The 15505-nt window shown below is 42.2% G+C and overlaps 1 protein-coding gene across 2 annotated transcripts in view; it reads right to left on the reverse strand.

The window, feature by feature from the left end:
* TTLL11 (tubulin tyrosine ligase like 11) overlaps positions 1 to 15505 on the reverse strand; it is a 256473-nt gene that overhangs the window by 197618 nt on the left and 43350 nt on the right. For both annotated transcript variants that reach the window (XM_036856233.1, XM_036856232.1), the window contains 2 exons: positions 9253 to 9349; positions 2458 to 2591 (listed from right to left, as the gene is read on the reverse strand). In XM_036856233.1, the coding sequence (XP_036712128.1) occupies positions 2458 to 2591; positions 9253 to 9349 (231 nt within the window). The remainder of the gene's footprint in view (positions 1 to 2457; positions 2592 to 9252; positions 9350 to 15505) is intronic.

Genomic DNA, 15505 nt, shown 5'->3' on the forward strand with positions numbered 1-15505 from the left:
TGATGGGAATACAAAATGGCACAACCCACTTTGGAAGACGATTGGTACTTTCTTTAAAATTAAATGGACACCTACTATATGATCCAGACATTCTATTCCTATGCATTTACTCAAGAGAAATGAAAACATATTTTCACACAAAGACTTATACATGAATGTTCATATTATCTTTATTTGTAACAGCTAAAAACTGGAATCAATCCAAATGTCCAGCAGCAATTGAAGGTATAAGCAAACTGTGGTAAATACATTTAATGGAACACTCCTTAGTAATAAGAAGGACTGAATTATTTATGAAACAATACGGCCGAATCTCAAAACATGTTGAGTGAAAGAAGCCAGACCCCTCCCACCCCCAACACACGCAGAAAAGTATCTGCTGTATGATTCTGTTTATATAAAATTCTAGAAAGTGCAAACTAATCTTGACTGAAAACACATCCACAGTTGCCTGGCAGTGGAAGGTAGAGGGCAGGGAGGAGAGGAACAAAAAGATTATAAATGGACATGAGGAAACATTGCGGGTGATGGATATGTCCATTATCTTCATTGTGATGATGGTTTTATGGGGTTTTATATATATATCAAAACATAGCAAGCTGCAAAGTTTAAATATTTGCAGTTTAACTGTACCTTAGTTAAAGCTGTTTTTTAAAAAAATTATGAGACAAATAGGCTACCTGCATAGTCTCAAAATATCTCCCCACAAGATACTTAACGATTACAAAGGGAAAAGTAGTAACTTTATAGTCGAGAAACCTAGCAGACACTACCTGAACTAAGTGATCAATATTAACATCACCAGAATTAAGACATCTTGACATCATGTATCTCTCCTGATATGCTGCACTGAGAAGGTCACAGAATCACTTTTGTGGTATTCTACCAAAAATGTGTAATCTGAATTTAATCATGAGAAAAATCAGACAGAACCAAGTTGAGGGACACTCTTAAAGAAATAACTGGTCAGTACTCTTCAAAAGAATCAAGGTCATGAAAGACAAAGACAGACTGAGGAACTGTTACAGCTCAGAGGAGACTAAGGAGAAATAAAAACTAAAGGCAATGAGGGAATATGGGGTGGATGCTGTACCAGAAAAAGGTCATTAGTAGGACAACAGGAAAAATGCAAACAAGGTGTGTAGATCATTTAGTAATACTAAATCAATGTTAATTTCCCAGTTTCAGTAATTATACAAGATGTTAATATTAGGAGAAGCTAGATGAAGGGTGTATGACCTGCATGTGAATAGTCATGGCAGCTTTATTTATAATATCCTCAAACTGGAAATAACCCAGATGTCCATCCATTGGTGAATGGATAAATAAGTTGGGGTATATTCATAATGGAACACTATTCAGCAATAAAAATACAAACGTCTGACACAACAACACGGATGAAGCTCAAAAACATAATTCTCAAAAAAAAAAGACTCAAGAGAGTACATACTGTATGATTCCATTTATATGAATTTCTTGAACAGGCGGAACTAATCTATAACGAGAATGCAGATCAGCAGTTGCCTGGGCTGGGGGTTGTGAGGCATGATGGCAAAAAGGCACAGAGGAACTTTTGGGGACGAGAGCAATGCTCTTCTCACTTATCTGATTTTGAAGACACAGTTGGTATCTATCTCATTTAAACTCAGTCTTGCAGAATACTTAAATATAGAGTTGTAGAAATGGGACAGAAAGTTATTCCACGTAGTGACAGTCGCGTGAGCAAAGCCGCAGAAGTGGGAGATTGAGGGGTGAGTATAGGGACCAGCCGATCGTTTATTTTTTTTTTAATTAACTGTGCTCATAATTTGCATACAACAAAATGCACCCATTTCAAGTCGATAATTCAAAGAATTTTAAGAAATGTATACAGACCCATGTGACCACCATTCCATAGAGAGCTTCCTTTTCAAAATTACCACTTCAAGCTGTTTTTGTTTACTGTTTGGATATGGAATGGGTCGTTTGAAAATTGATTCTGGAACAAATTTAAAGCAGGACACTTAAAAGGTTTCCCCCTCAGTTTGTCAGACCTACTCACTGGTCTTGAATGAGAGCCCAACCTCCCACATTTCATGCCACGAGATGCCAGGGAGACCACACCTCTGGGATTCACCCAAACAGCCCCAGTCCGCATGTGGACTCAACACTCTGCTCCAGGTCTGACTCCCTAGCTCTGCAGACGCCCTGACCCCATGATCTAGCTCCTGATACCATCCTCAGGCCTGTCTCCTGGTGTCAGGACCCACTTCTTCAGTTTACCTGCCTGTCATCCTACCCGTTCAACTCTGCAAGCTGCCATGATCGCGGCAACATCTGCTGTGTCCTGTTAAGACACCCCCTAAACCAGTCTCAGCTTCCTGGGGACCCCTTGCCCCAGCTCCCAGCACACAGGACCCAGGACCAAGTTGCAACCATCATGGAATTCAAGGGTCATGGGGACGGAGTGCCACCTACCTGAGCCACAAAGAGCTGGAACTCGTCAGGCAGAATCCATGAGCGAGGGTAGAAGTTGTACTCCTCAGGAAAGAGATTCTGCATGATTCTTACTGCTCTGCTCAGAGTAATTTTACGCACCATCTCCGTCATGCCTGGGGAGAAGAGAAGTTGTGAGGTTTTAACAACAGTGGGCCACTAGCTATAAAACAGCCATTATTGGGGACTTTTAAAACCACCCACCTGACATATTCACTTTTTCAGACAGGATTTTAAAAAAAGGTCTGAGTGGTTCCCCACAGCAGTGATTCATGGTTTGGAAAGACCTAGCAAATTAATGAAAAACTTGGAATAGATGGATATTTTTTTCTCATAAAAATGAAGCATCAATTTAAAAGAATGAGTTTCCACCTAGTTTATTATTCCACTCTTTGTCAGCCCCCTAGATAACAAATAAAGAGAAGAATTTATATCTTGCACTTAAAACTTAATATCCTCTCTAATTCTGGGCCACCACATATACCTCTGGGATTCCTTCCATCTTATACCCTGGAGAATATTAACTCGTGGACTCTGGTTACATTATGAGAAGCTTAATTAAGTTGCTTTGTTTTAATCTTTCATGAGTATTAAAGGTATAAAACAGAAAAATACACACCTTTCAGCAGAACATCTGTCTCCTTGAAATAAGGACACGAAGCGGAGAGGTTAGCACAGCATAATTTATAGTTTAAGGGGAAAAAATGGAATCTGTAGGAGTTCTTCAGTTATGAGTACTGAAACTGACATTGATCAGATCTCATTAATTTGCCCAGAGGGGATGGAAATGTCTCACTTATAAAACATTTTAAAAGGGTAGTTTTTTTTCCTTGTCACATCTTTAGAAATGCTGACAAGAAAAGAAACGGAGTATATATCTTAGCAAATTTTAGGCAAATAGGTAAAAATTATTTAAAATTTTAGCATGCTTATTTCTTAAGGCAAATATCACTGCTCAAAAAAATGGAGACTAAAAATGGGCTTCACCCTGAAAGGGGCTACACAGTTCCATCAATAACTAGAAATTTGCTAGCAAAGTCATTTTTAATAGAAAGTACAAAGTTCCATGTCAGCTTGGCATGTCCAAATTACTGCATTGCAAATGGGCAAAGTCAGAATGCATGAGGTTTCTCTAAACTACATTCAGGAAGCAAAGGGTGAACATTGAGAATGAAGGTTTTAATAATCTACTTCTTGCTTCCCTCAGCATATTAAAAAGAGCAATAAAAATCTAAAAGATGGCAACTTCAAGATGTCAGTGCCTAGGTTCTTAGTTCTTGTTTAGAAGGAGATAGAGAAGGATTAAATAAGAAATAAAGGAGCTTTAAAGGCACTAATAAACTGTGCTCTAACACAGCTTCTCCGATATTAGAGAAAACTCACTGAGGACGCTTTCCCGAACTTCCCAAGAAATCAGTATGAGTCCGGAAAATTACAGCTATTTCTTTTTATTCCCCCATGAAATTAGAATTTTTGAGTTATAAACACTAGAGCTGAAGTACACGAAATTCCAACTTCTTTGGAAACGTTTTAGTTGTATTTCACATTTTAGTTATAGTATTAAACTAAAAACCTGCTTAACTGACTGCAACACAGCACCTTACAGCAAATACGTGATGTCCCCTGGCCAAACAGTGTTGTGGTATTGTCCGAGTTTTAATGGCAATGTGACAGGAGAAGGTTTGCTTTCAGAAATCCCTCGGCAGGTCACAAGGACACACATAACAACACATAGGAGTGCTGTGAGTACAGGAGTGTGGTTCGAATGCTCCAGAGAAGTTTTGTGAAAACCAATGTCCAGCAAATGGAGTAAGTATTCATTTTAAATCTGCGATGGCTCCTTTTGTCATGTGGGTCACCAGCCCCTACGCCGGCTAACAGATCTGTCTCTGAGTTTACATCTGCATCTGTCTCCAGATAGTTCTCTACAAAAACCAGCCAACTTAAGAAGCATCCCTTCAAGCCAGTGGCTACTTTTCCCACATGCTTCTGAGCCACAGGCTGTAGACGGCTCACCCCGAACCCTGCCGCAATGCCTGTCTCTGGAAGGCAGCAGTGTCAACCTCCCTCAATCCACTTTTACTGACACCTTTGTTCCTCTGCCATCTTTAAGCTGCAGGGGAAAGCATCTCTGAGCCCTCACGAGCCCCCATGTGGTAGCTGCTAGCATCCGTGCCTCTGGCAGGGGCTCAGAGACAGATGTGGGCTCTGTCATCTCTCAGTAAGATGCGGACAAGAGTAGCTGCGCCAGAGCATATGCTTCCAGAGTAGATCTGTAAAGAGGGAGGTCACTGTCAGGCCCTGCTGGCTCCAGACTCTGCCTACCTTCTCCAAGCAGCTGCAGCACGTGACCCCTCCCTGTGACCCCTGTCCCAGGCTCTGGGACCCATTCTGACCTGAGGTAGAAGCTCTAGGTCCAACCATTAGCTCCCCTTTGGGGAGCTTGGACCCTTTCTTTGTAGTCCAGTTAGATAAGGAGGATTTTAACTACTTCTCTGAGGCTCTGTTGCCTGTCCCCAAAGTTTGGTCACCGGTCCTTGGCTCCTGGTGCCTGAGTGGCTGCCTCAGCGATGCCTTTGCCCTGCAGTCTCCGATGTTCCTCCTCTGTTCCCCCTAAGCCTCCCCTGCAAGGGCTGGAGTCCTCCTGTGACCTGAGCCCAGTGGCTGGGCTCCTGCTATACTAACAGGTTCTTTTGAGGCTGACTGTCTACCTGCACCTCTCAAGAAGGTCTGTTCCTAGATGTCCCTATTGTGGCCGTTCCCCTATCGGTTGGGAAAAACCCCTAACTCAGGCTGGAGCTTCTCACCCAAGAGCTTGCCTCCTGCCACTGCTTCTGGGCCTGGGTTCTTCTGTCTGCCTCACTGGAGCCCCAAGGCCTCGGGTGGTCTCGGCCCATTGGAGTTACGCAGGAGTCTGATCCTCAGGTTTGCCCACACAGGCCTACTTAACCCAATTTAAGACAAAACAAAACAAATCAAACACACAATCTGAGCTATGTTGGGAGTGCTATTCAATCCAAGTCTCATTTATAACAATAATTCTTGGCAAAAACACATTAAAACCACCAAACAACAAGCAAACATTGATACTTTCAGATCCTGGATACTGCAGTGGCCTCTTAGCTGTTTCCTCTCTCAGCCTTTCCACCCCAAACCCCCCACCTGCACCCCTGCCTCCAATGCATCCCCTCTGGCAGATCTTTCCAAACTGCAGGCTGGGCCACGTCACTTTCTAGCTTAGAAATTTCTCAGTGGCTCCCGGTGAACTTTGGGCCCTGCCTTTCACCTCTCCACTGCCCTATCAAACTTGACCCTTTCTAACTAGCATGGGCCACGTGCCCTTTGCTGAACGAGCAACGTGCAAAGCATTCCATGTCTTTGCACCCCCTCTGCTCCCTTGATTTGCATGGGGGACAGGCCCATCCATCCCTGGAGGCTCAGTTCACATTCAATCCTCTTTTCCAGGATCTCTCGCCCTGCCTGCCCCCCAAGCAAATCTGGGTTAGGTCACGTGCCCTTGATCCAAATTCTCACAGCATCCCAAGCTTCCTCTGGCACGCGCTTATTTTGTATTTGACTTCTCTCTTTACGTGCTTTTCTCCTTGTTTTTGTATCCCTAGCCCAGACCAGTGCTTGGCAGATGGCTGTCCCCAGAGATCCCTCCCTGGAGCCTCCTCCTCCTCTGACAAAGTCCCCTCCTCAGGGTGGGCTCTCAGGCACCACCCGCCACGTGTTGCCATACATCTCAGACCTAGAAACTCAGCAAAAAAATAGTTGCTTGCAAAGCTGAGAATTGACGGTTCTAGGCTTTCTTAAGGCAAAGACATATCTAAATCAGATTATTTTTAGTGAAAGTCTTAATTCATCAGTTAAGATATAATAACATATCTTGAAGGAAATTGCCCATAGAAAAGTGGCTAAAATCTAATGTGCTGACACGAACGAAATAAATTACTTCCATATGTGTATCCAAAAGTTTTCAGTTTATTCAGCATGTGAAGTGTTTATCCTTGCCTGGCACATCCACTAGAACTTGCTCTAAGTAATACACAATGCATACAAAATGCATCTTCAGAATAATGGGATATATCAGAGACAGAAGATAAGCATGGACGCCAACTGGAGCCAAAGGACAGACCATTCTGGAATCACCCCATCGCTAAGGATTGTTGTCTTTCACAGGGCAAAGGGTGTGGCGGCCCTGGTCCACTGCCTAGAGGCCTGCTTTGTCATTGGAGCTAATTACTTGCTGTTAGTAAAGTGGAAAATTGTACGTACCTATCACTGGCACATGGAATATGAGATGGGGTAAACATGCTTCTTTAGAATGAATATTCTTATATCACCTTTAATGAACCTAGCCCTTTGAGTGTATTTTTTTCTGTATTTCTATTTGCGTCCCAAATGTAGAGCTATAGCGACTCCTTCCTTCCTACTCTTGGCCATCAGATGAGGAGTGAGCAAATGGGGAACATGTCAGTGAAGCCTCATTCGATAATTCATGTCTTGGGAACTCTGTCCATATTCAAAGAGTTGTTCTCTTCCAAATTATGTTCTCCCAATATCCCAATAAGTCCTTTTTAGTGGCATCAAACGTCATCTTTTATGAGCAGCAAGACAGAGAAAATAATAGCTCTCCCATTAAACTGTGCAAGAACCCTGGCTGCAAGAGTCCTCCTTGTTCTCTGACAAAACACTTTCTCCTCTAAGAACCAATCTGAACTTGGGTTAATTTTCTAGCTCTGTTCCCCAGGAAACCACTAAAGGGAGAAAGTTAGCTGTGTGACTTGACAACAAAGCATATGGTTAAAATGATCCCTTATTGGCATCTTGCATAAATACCTGGTAGGAAGCCACAGCTCTGGGCTTTCCTGAGTGTAGGGAATCTTGTAACTTAGCATGACCCTGGTGGGGACCCTGGAAGCTGTGCTGTGGAGGAGCTATGTGAGCTATTGGTTCCTAGAGGGTTTCTAAGTCAAGGTAGACCCACATCCACCAACGTGGATCTTGTCTCTTTGCACCTGAGCTTTCACTTGAGGAGCCAAAGACTAGCTCTGGAACCCTTGCCATGATGCCACTGAGAAGAAATGTATGACACTGACTGGCTGGCAAGCTGTGTTTCCTGTCCTGTATCCTTGTAAGTAAATCTGAGCCAAGTGGCCCATGGTGGTCTGTTTGCTTAGTTGAAAAACCCACTAGTGGACATGGCATAACTTGCCAATGTATAACGTATGGATATTGGGTTTTCTGAGAGGTATTTTCTTAAAGACGTGGCATGGAATGCCAAAGAAAAAGAATAAGTTGATCCTCCTCTTAAAAATAAGCGTAAATGAAACAACTAGAGGAAACAACTACACTCTGGCTGCAACTACGTAAAAGTGATACATAAACACGGTTAAGGTTTGAGAGAAATTCTAGAAATATTCACCTTGTGGTTTTGTTAAATGAGGGATGGGATTCAGGGTGATGTGCTTTTTAAAAATTATATATTATTGTATCCTATATGGTTTGTGCCTGTTATGTTAAAACTTCTGAAAATAAGTGGGACCCCTTTGGCTGGGATCATACCCAGATTAACCAAATGTCCCCTTCTCCCTACACATGCCCAATTAACTTAACCACCCTCTTCACTTAGCCATTCAAAATAATGAATAGTAATCATGGCAGAAGAGGGTGGTAGAGATTAAAAGTAAAACGGAAAGGTATATGATGGGGAGCAGGCTGGGAGTGGAGTGAGGGGGCGTCTCAGAGTGTTGGCTGTGACACCTATGTGGCACCGAGCCCCCCTTGCAGTCTCACTAGACAATAGTCTCACTAGACAATGCCTTCAGGTTAAAGGCAGAGGCTGTCCGCAGCTCCTGTTGCCAGTACGGAGACTGGTGTATTTCGATTTTTAAATGGTACCTGCAAATAGGATACTTAAAGAAAATGGAAGCTGCGAACCCCATTTCTGTGATACCATCCCAGAATTTTAGTACGTCTGTTTTCCGTCTCCTGCAAATTAAATAGAAAATGAAATGGTCTATTTTATTTATTTGTTTGTTTGTTTATTATTTTAGTGCAACATGCAGCTTTTATTAATGTTAGACTAACTCTGTAGGGGAAACGGTTCATTTTATTGCTTTCAGGTCCTGCTTTCTCCTTTCCCTCCAATGGGCATCAAACTAGGGCTGCCTCCGATTTGCCATCAGCAGTTACGGAAGGCCTCGGGTGTGTCTGGAAGGACTGCAGGAGCCGTGGGAACATCCAGAAGTGCAGGAGGCACGGCCCCTCCCAGGAGCTCACGGTCTACCTGGGCAAGCCGCACACGTAGACGTATTCAGAGTGCACATTCCCTGAGTCATTGAAATGTTCCAGAAACTATGGTGAGTGCTATAGTTTTTTTTTTGGTCTATTTTTTTTTTTTTTTTGCCTTTTGAGAATGGTCTATTTTTTTTTTTTTTTTTTTTTTGCCTTTTGAGAATATAGTCCCCTCATGACACCCCCATATCATATCTGAAATGCAAAAGGTGAAAGTCACGTTCTTCCGCCAGTGGAATTAGACCGGAAGAGCCTGTCTTTTTACGTTTTGGAACCTCCAGTCTTTAAGCCCTTGGTGGGTCAAGTCCTGATCACCTTGCCTCCCAAGGTCACGGCACTGAGGCAGCGTGTAGGCAGTCATTCCCAATTAAGAGCCCTCCAGTTTGATGTCAAAACACTGTCGTGTTTTTGCCGAAGAGCGTACCCTGAGGCTCAGCCCTGGAAACGTTTTTAAATGCCAACAATAACAGCGGATACCTGGAAACTTGTTCACTAGACCGGAGAATATGTCACTGTCGTGAAATGAAACTCCATGCCAGTAGATGTCACAAGGCAAGCGTCGGCCAAATGGGAACTAGAAGAAAGAGGGGAAATGTGATTAATGACGGGAACAAGAAGAGCAGCTCCGGCACCGAGGGTCTCTTCTGTACAAACTCCCAGCGGCCTGGCACACATCACATGACTTAATCCTCATAATAAGCATGTGAAGTTGCTGACCTTCTTTCCCAGGTTACAGGGGAAGAAACAGATTCAGACGGGCTAAGTAACTGTCTCAGGGTCACAGCCACTGCGAGGCAGAGTTCTGATTCCGCGTGGCGGGCACTATACTAGTGACCTTACAGGCACCCTTTTGTCAGAATCCTCATAGCCATCCTAGAAAGCATGATGCCCGTTTCACTGATGAGAAAATTGGGGCTGAGAGGGGTAATGTAACATGCCCAAGGCTGCACAGAGCTGGAAATGGGAAAAGTCAAGATCTGAATGCAGGGCTGAATTCCAAACCATACTTCTTTCTCTCTCTTCCTCTGTCTCTTACACACACACACACACACACACACACACACATACATACGGTCCACAAGGGCAGGATATATTCCCCAGTGCCTAAAACGGTTCCTGGCATTCAACAAAGACTTTTTGAATGAATGAATGAACAAACCAGGAATGGTCCTCTGACTCACGATGAGATAACCAGATTCTCTCTTCCAGGAATATGGAAATCAGAGATGCCTGGCAGCCTCTGCCGGCCCTTGCACTGGAAGTGATCAAAAGCCAGAGCCCGGCAGCTGTGCTTGGCCGTGTGCACAGCCTGACAGAGAAGCAAAGGCAGCCAGTCTGCTGAGAGAGGAGAAAGGAGCAGGTGCAGAGAGAAAAGCAGAGATGAGGCCATGTGGCCCTGGCAACACAGACTGAGTGGCCTCAGTTCCCAGGGCTTCTAGGTCCTCGGCCCAGACCCTTCGGAGCCCGGCTGTGCCTTCTGTCCTTGGATCCTGTAAGGCAGCCTCATACCCATAGAATGCATCCCCTGTGCCCAAGCTATAGGGTTTCAATTACTTGCAACCAGAAAATCCCTCGCTGAGACCAAAGGGCCTGCTCTTTCTACTGCATCTTGCTGCCTCTCAACAAATTCTGCACTTACACAATGCATTTTTTAAATGTGTAACTCAGATGACCCTCCTTAAGGGAAAAGAGTGAGGACACGTTAGTTCATATTTCGAACCTGCTTGTTAAAAGTCCAAATGAAGAGAAATGTCAACACATTAAATAAACTCATCCAATTTTCCCATCCTAAGACTATAGTTAATCAGAATTTTTATCTGCTCCAAGTTGAGAGGGCTAAGTTCCAGTGAGAGAACACAGCATTACCAACGAAATGGTGGTGACTCAATGCTTTCCAACGATTCCAAATTAAAATGAAGGCAAACAGACTCAAGGCCTTTAAATCATTCACATTATCTCAAAACTGTGCCAAAGTGAGACATATAGTACACACTCTATTAGCATTAACAACTTCCATCTATAATTTATAGCACTTCACTCATTTTCTTTGCATCCAATGGACTGAATTTATTAATTCAGTAGTCGTAAATACAAAGAGATACAACATATGTTATTTTCTTCCAGCTATTAAATGCTAATATAGAGGAGGGAAAAATAACTTAACCAGGGAGGTTCCTCTAAAAAGCAGACTATCCAAGCAAAGTTTACTAAGATCCAAGTGGCTTTGCTGCCCACACTGCAGGAGCAACACCTGCTCCATGTCAGTGGATCACCGAGGACTCCTTATCACCCTTATGATCGCCTTGCAATTCTTGGCACTTTCATGATTCCTAAATCAACCTTTCATTCAGAGCCCGTAGCTCATTCAGTTTTGAGAAACTATCTTTCTCTAAATCAATTTATTCAGTAATTTCTTTGTGCCAGGCACTGTGCTAGGTACCGAGAACACAGAGAAACACAATTTTAAGTAGGTCCCAGGACCTCATAATCCCACGTCTTTTTAAGATCTTTTTAAAAACTGCTTAAACAGCTAACATCATGCTCAATGGTGAAAAACTGAAAGCTTTTCCTCTAATATCAGGAATGAGACAAGGATACTCACTTTTGCCACTTCTGTGCAACACAGTATTGGAAGTTCTAGCCAGAGCAATAGGCAAGAAAAAGAAGTAAGAAGCATCCAAATTGGAAACGAAGAAGTAAAATTATGTTTGCAGATGACATGATCTTATATGTAGAAAATCCTAAAGATTACACACACACACACACACACACACACACACAAACTGTTAGAAATAATAAATGAATTCACAAAAATTGCTGGATACAAAATCAATACAGAAAAATCAGTTATTTTTCTATATATTGACCATGAACAGTCCAAAAAGGAAATTAAGAAAACAATTCAATTTACAATAGCATCAAAAAGAATAAAATACTTAGGAATTAACCAACGAGGCAAAGACTTGTACAATGAAAATTACAAAATGATGCCGAAAGAAATGAAAGACACACATAAGTGGAAAGATATCCCATGTTCAAGGATTGGAAGACTTCATATTATTAAGATGTCAACACTACTCAAAGTGACATATAGATTCAACGCAATCCCTACCAAAATTCCAGTGACCATTTTTTTTTTTTTTTTTTTGCAGAAATAGAAAAATCCATCCTAAAATTCATATGGAATATCAAGGGATCCCAAATAGCCAAAACAATCTTGGAAATGTCACACTTCCTGATGCCAAAACTTATAACAAAGCTACAGTAATCAAAACAGTGCATAAGACAACAATGAGATACCACTACACACCTTAGAATGGCCAAAATCCAAAACACTAACAACACCAAGTGCTGAAGAGGATGTGGAGCAACAGGAACTCTCATCCATTGCTGGTGGGAATGCAAAATGGTACAACAACTTTGGAAGACAGTTTGGCAGTTTCTTACAAAACTAAACATACTCTTACCATGTGATCCAGCAATTGTGCTCCTTGTTATTTACTCAAATTAGTTAAAAACTTATGTCCACAAAAAATCCTCCACGCAAATGTTTATAGCAGCTTTATCCATAACTGCTAAGACTTGGAGGCAACCAAGATGTCCTTCAGTAAGTGAATGAATAAATAAACCGTGGAACAGCCAGACAATGGAATTTTATTCAGCACTAAAAAGAAATGCTCTATCAAGCCACGAAAAGACAGGGAGAAATCTTAAATGCATATTATTAAGTGAAAGAAGCCCATCTGAAAAGGCTACATACTGTATGATTCCAATTATATGACATTCTGGAAAAGGCAAAACTACAGAGACAGTACAAGGATCAGTGGTTGCCAGGGGTTAGGAGAGAGGGAGGAATAAATAGGTAAAGCACAGGCGATTTTTAGGGCAGTGAAACTACTCTATATGATACCATAATGGTGAATACATGTCATTACACATTTGTCTAAACCCATAGAATGTACACCACCAAAAGTGAACACTAATGAACTATGAACTTTGGGTGATAAGAATCTGCAATGTAGGTTCATTGATTTTAACAAATGTACCATTTTAGTGTACTGTTTTTTTGATAGTGCATATGTGAGGGTAGTGATTATAAGGGAAAAAATCTCTCTTCCTTCTGCTCTATTTTGCTGTGAACTTAAAGCATCTCTAAATCATCTCTAAATCAAAAATGATAAAAATAAATTTTAAAAAACAGTATGGTACTGACATAAAGACAGACATACAGACCAATGGAATAAGATAGAGAACCCAGAAATAAACTCTCACATATATGGTCAAATGATTTTCAACAAGAATAACAAGACTATTCAAGGGGGGAAAGACAGTCTTTTTAACAACTGGTGTTGGGAAGTTGAACATCCACATACAAAAAGTTGAAGTTGGACCCTTACCTTACACCATATACAAAAATTAACTCAAAGTGAGTCAAAGACCTAATCATAAAAGCTACAACTATGAAACTCTTAGAAGAAAATATAGGGGATAATTTTCATGACATTGGACTTGGCAATAATTTCTTGGATATGACAACAAAAGCATAGACAACAAAAGAAAAAAATAAATAAATTGAACTTCATCAGAATTAAAATTTTTGCATCAAAGGACACTGTCAACAGAATAAAAAGGCAACCCATGGAATGGGAGAAAACATTTGAAAATCATAAATCTGATAAGGGATTAGTATTCTGAATATATTTTAAAAACTATAACTCAACAAAAACAACCCAGTTAAAAAATGGGCAAAGGACTTAAATAGACATTTCTGCAAAGAAGATATACAGATGGCTAATAAGCACATGAAAAGATGCTCAACATCACTAATTATTAGGAAAATGCAAATCAAAACCACTTCACACCCACTAGGAAGACTATTATAAAAATAATAATAAAAAGGAAATAACAAGTGTTGATGAGGATGTAGAGAAATTGGAACCCTTGCGCGTTGGGAATGTTAAAAACCACTACGGAAAACAAAAATTATCACATGATCCAGCAATTCCTCTTCTGCGTATATACCCCAAAGAACTGAAATCAGGGATTCAAACAGATGTTGGTACACAAATGTCCACAGCAGCATTGTTCACAATAGCCAAAAAGTAGAAACAGCCCAAGTGTCTGCTGATTATCCATCAATAGGTAAACAAAATGTGGAATATACACACACTGTACAATTACTCAGCCTTAAGAAGGAATGAAGTTTTAACACCCGCTACAACATAGATGAACCCTGAAGACATTATGCTAAGTCAAGTAAGCCAAACACAAAAGGACAAATGTTGTATGATTCCATTTCTATGAGGTAACTGGAGTAGTCAAATTCACAGAGACAGAAAGTAGAATGGTGGTTTCCAGCGGCTGCGGGGAGGGAAGATGGGGAGTTATTGTTTAACGCGTACAGAGTTTCAGTTTGAGAAGATGAAAAAAGTTCTGGAGATGGATGGTGGCTGATGGTTGCACAGCAACATGTATTTAACGCCACTGAACTGTACACTTAAAGATAGTTAAGATGGTAAATTTTATGTTATGTATATTTTACAGTAAAACAACAGCGACGACAAAACTCTCTGCTTGCACCCCACCCCCCAGGCTAAGGGGTCATTCATGGCTCTATTCTGAGCTCTCTGGAGCCTGGAATGCTGCGTGGATTTTCACAGGGCAATTGAAAATTGACAAGTGCTTCTAAGACTCCCCAGTCCCCATTTTTCTCAAGTTCACCACCATCCTCCCAGTTACCTGGGTTCTAAATCTGGGAATCATCTTTCCTTTTCTCTTCTTCAAACCCTTTTGGAAAAAGCACTGGATTTGGGGTCAGAAGACCTGAGAGTTCTAGACTTGTCTCTGTTCACTTACTATCTATGAGAGCTTAAGTAACCAGGACCTCTGTGTCGTTGGTACACTGAGATGAGGAAACCACCAGGTAGTGACAGGGACCAAACAAGATAATGGAAATGAAAGTGCTTTGTACGCGCCACAGAACAATACGAATCTGAGTTCATCATTAAGTGTTTTGCTCATTAAGTGTGAGGAACCTACTTAGTGGCATAAGGTGTCTCAGGTGCCAAAGACACACGGGAACACGTCAGCCTTCATGGAGCGCACAGTCCATGGGGAGAAAGGGTTGAATCAAAGTCACACCAGTGTATCACTACAAAGCCCGGTGAGGGCTGTGAGATGAGGCCCGGAGAGCAAGGAGAGCCCAGGGGACTGAGCACATCCGGGAAGTCAGAGGAGGGCACCCTGAGTCAGGAGACCACGTGTCCACCAGCCTCTTTTCACTTTCAAACGTATCCCAGGTCGGGCAACAAATTAAACGGTCACTTCATTCCTGGGAAAGGGCTATTAGAGCCGAGGTTGGAAGGAAGATCAGGTACAAGGTGAGGAGGAAGAGTGTTCCAGGCAGAGAGAACAAGCGTGTGAAAGCCCAGAGGCGGGACTTACTGGGGCCCACAGGAAACCCTGCAGGAAGGTCAAGGTGGCTGGAGCACAGCAGATGAGAGGAAAGGAGTGTGAGACGGGGCTGAAGACTGAGGCAGAGGCCGCACACGCGGGCCTGCACCCCAGTGCCCAGTGGAACAGTAGGTCGGTCCTGGGGGAGGAAGATGACTCGCTGGGCAGGCTGAGTAAGAGGGACCAGAGAGAGAGCGAGCATGAGCCCTAAAAGGCAAGGGGAACAGTGTGAGTGTGCCTGGAGGTCAAGCAAGACGGGAACTTAGACGTGATGACA

The sequence above is a fragment of the Balaenoptera musculus genome, chromosome 6, assembly GCF_009873245.2.
Source record: "Balaenoptera musculus isolate JJ_BM4_2016_0621 chromosome 6, mBalMus1.pri.v3, whole genome shotgun sequence".
NCBI classification, from domain to species: Eukaryota; Metazoa; Chordata; class Mammalia; order Artiodactyla; family Balaenopteridae; genus Balaenoptera; species Balaenoptera musculus.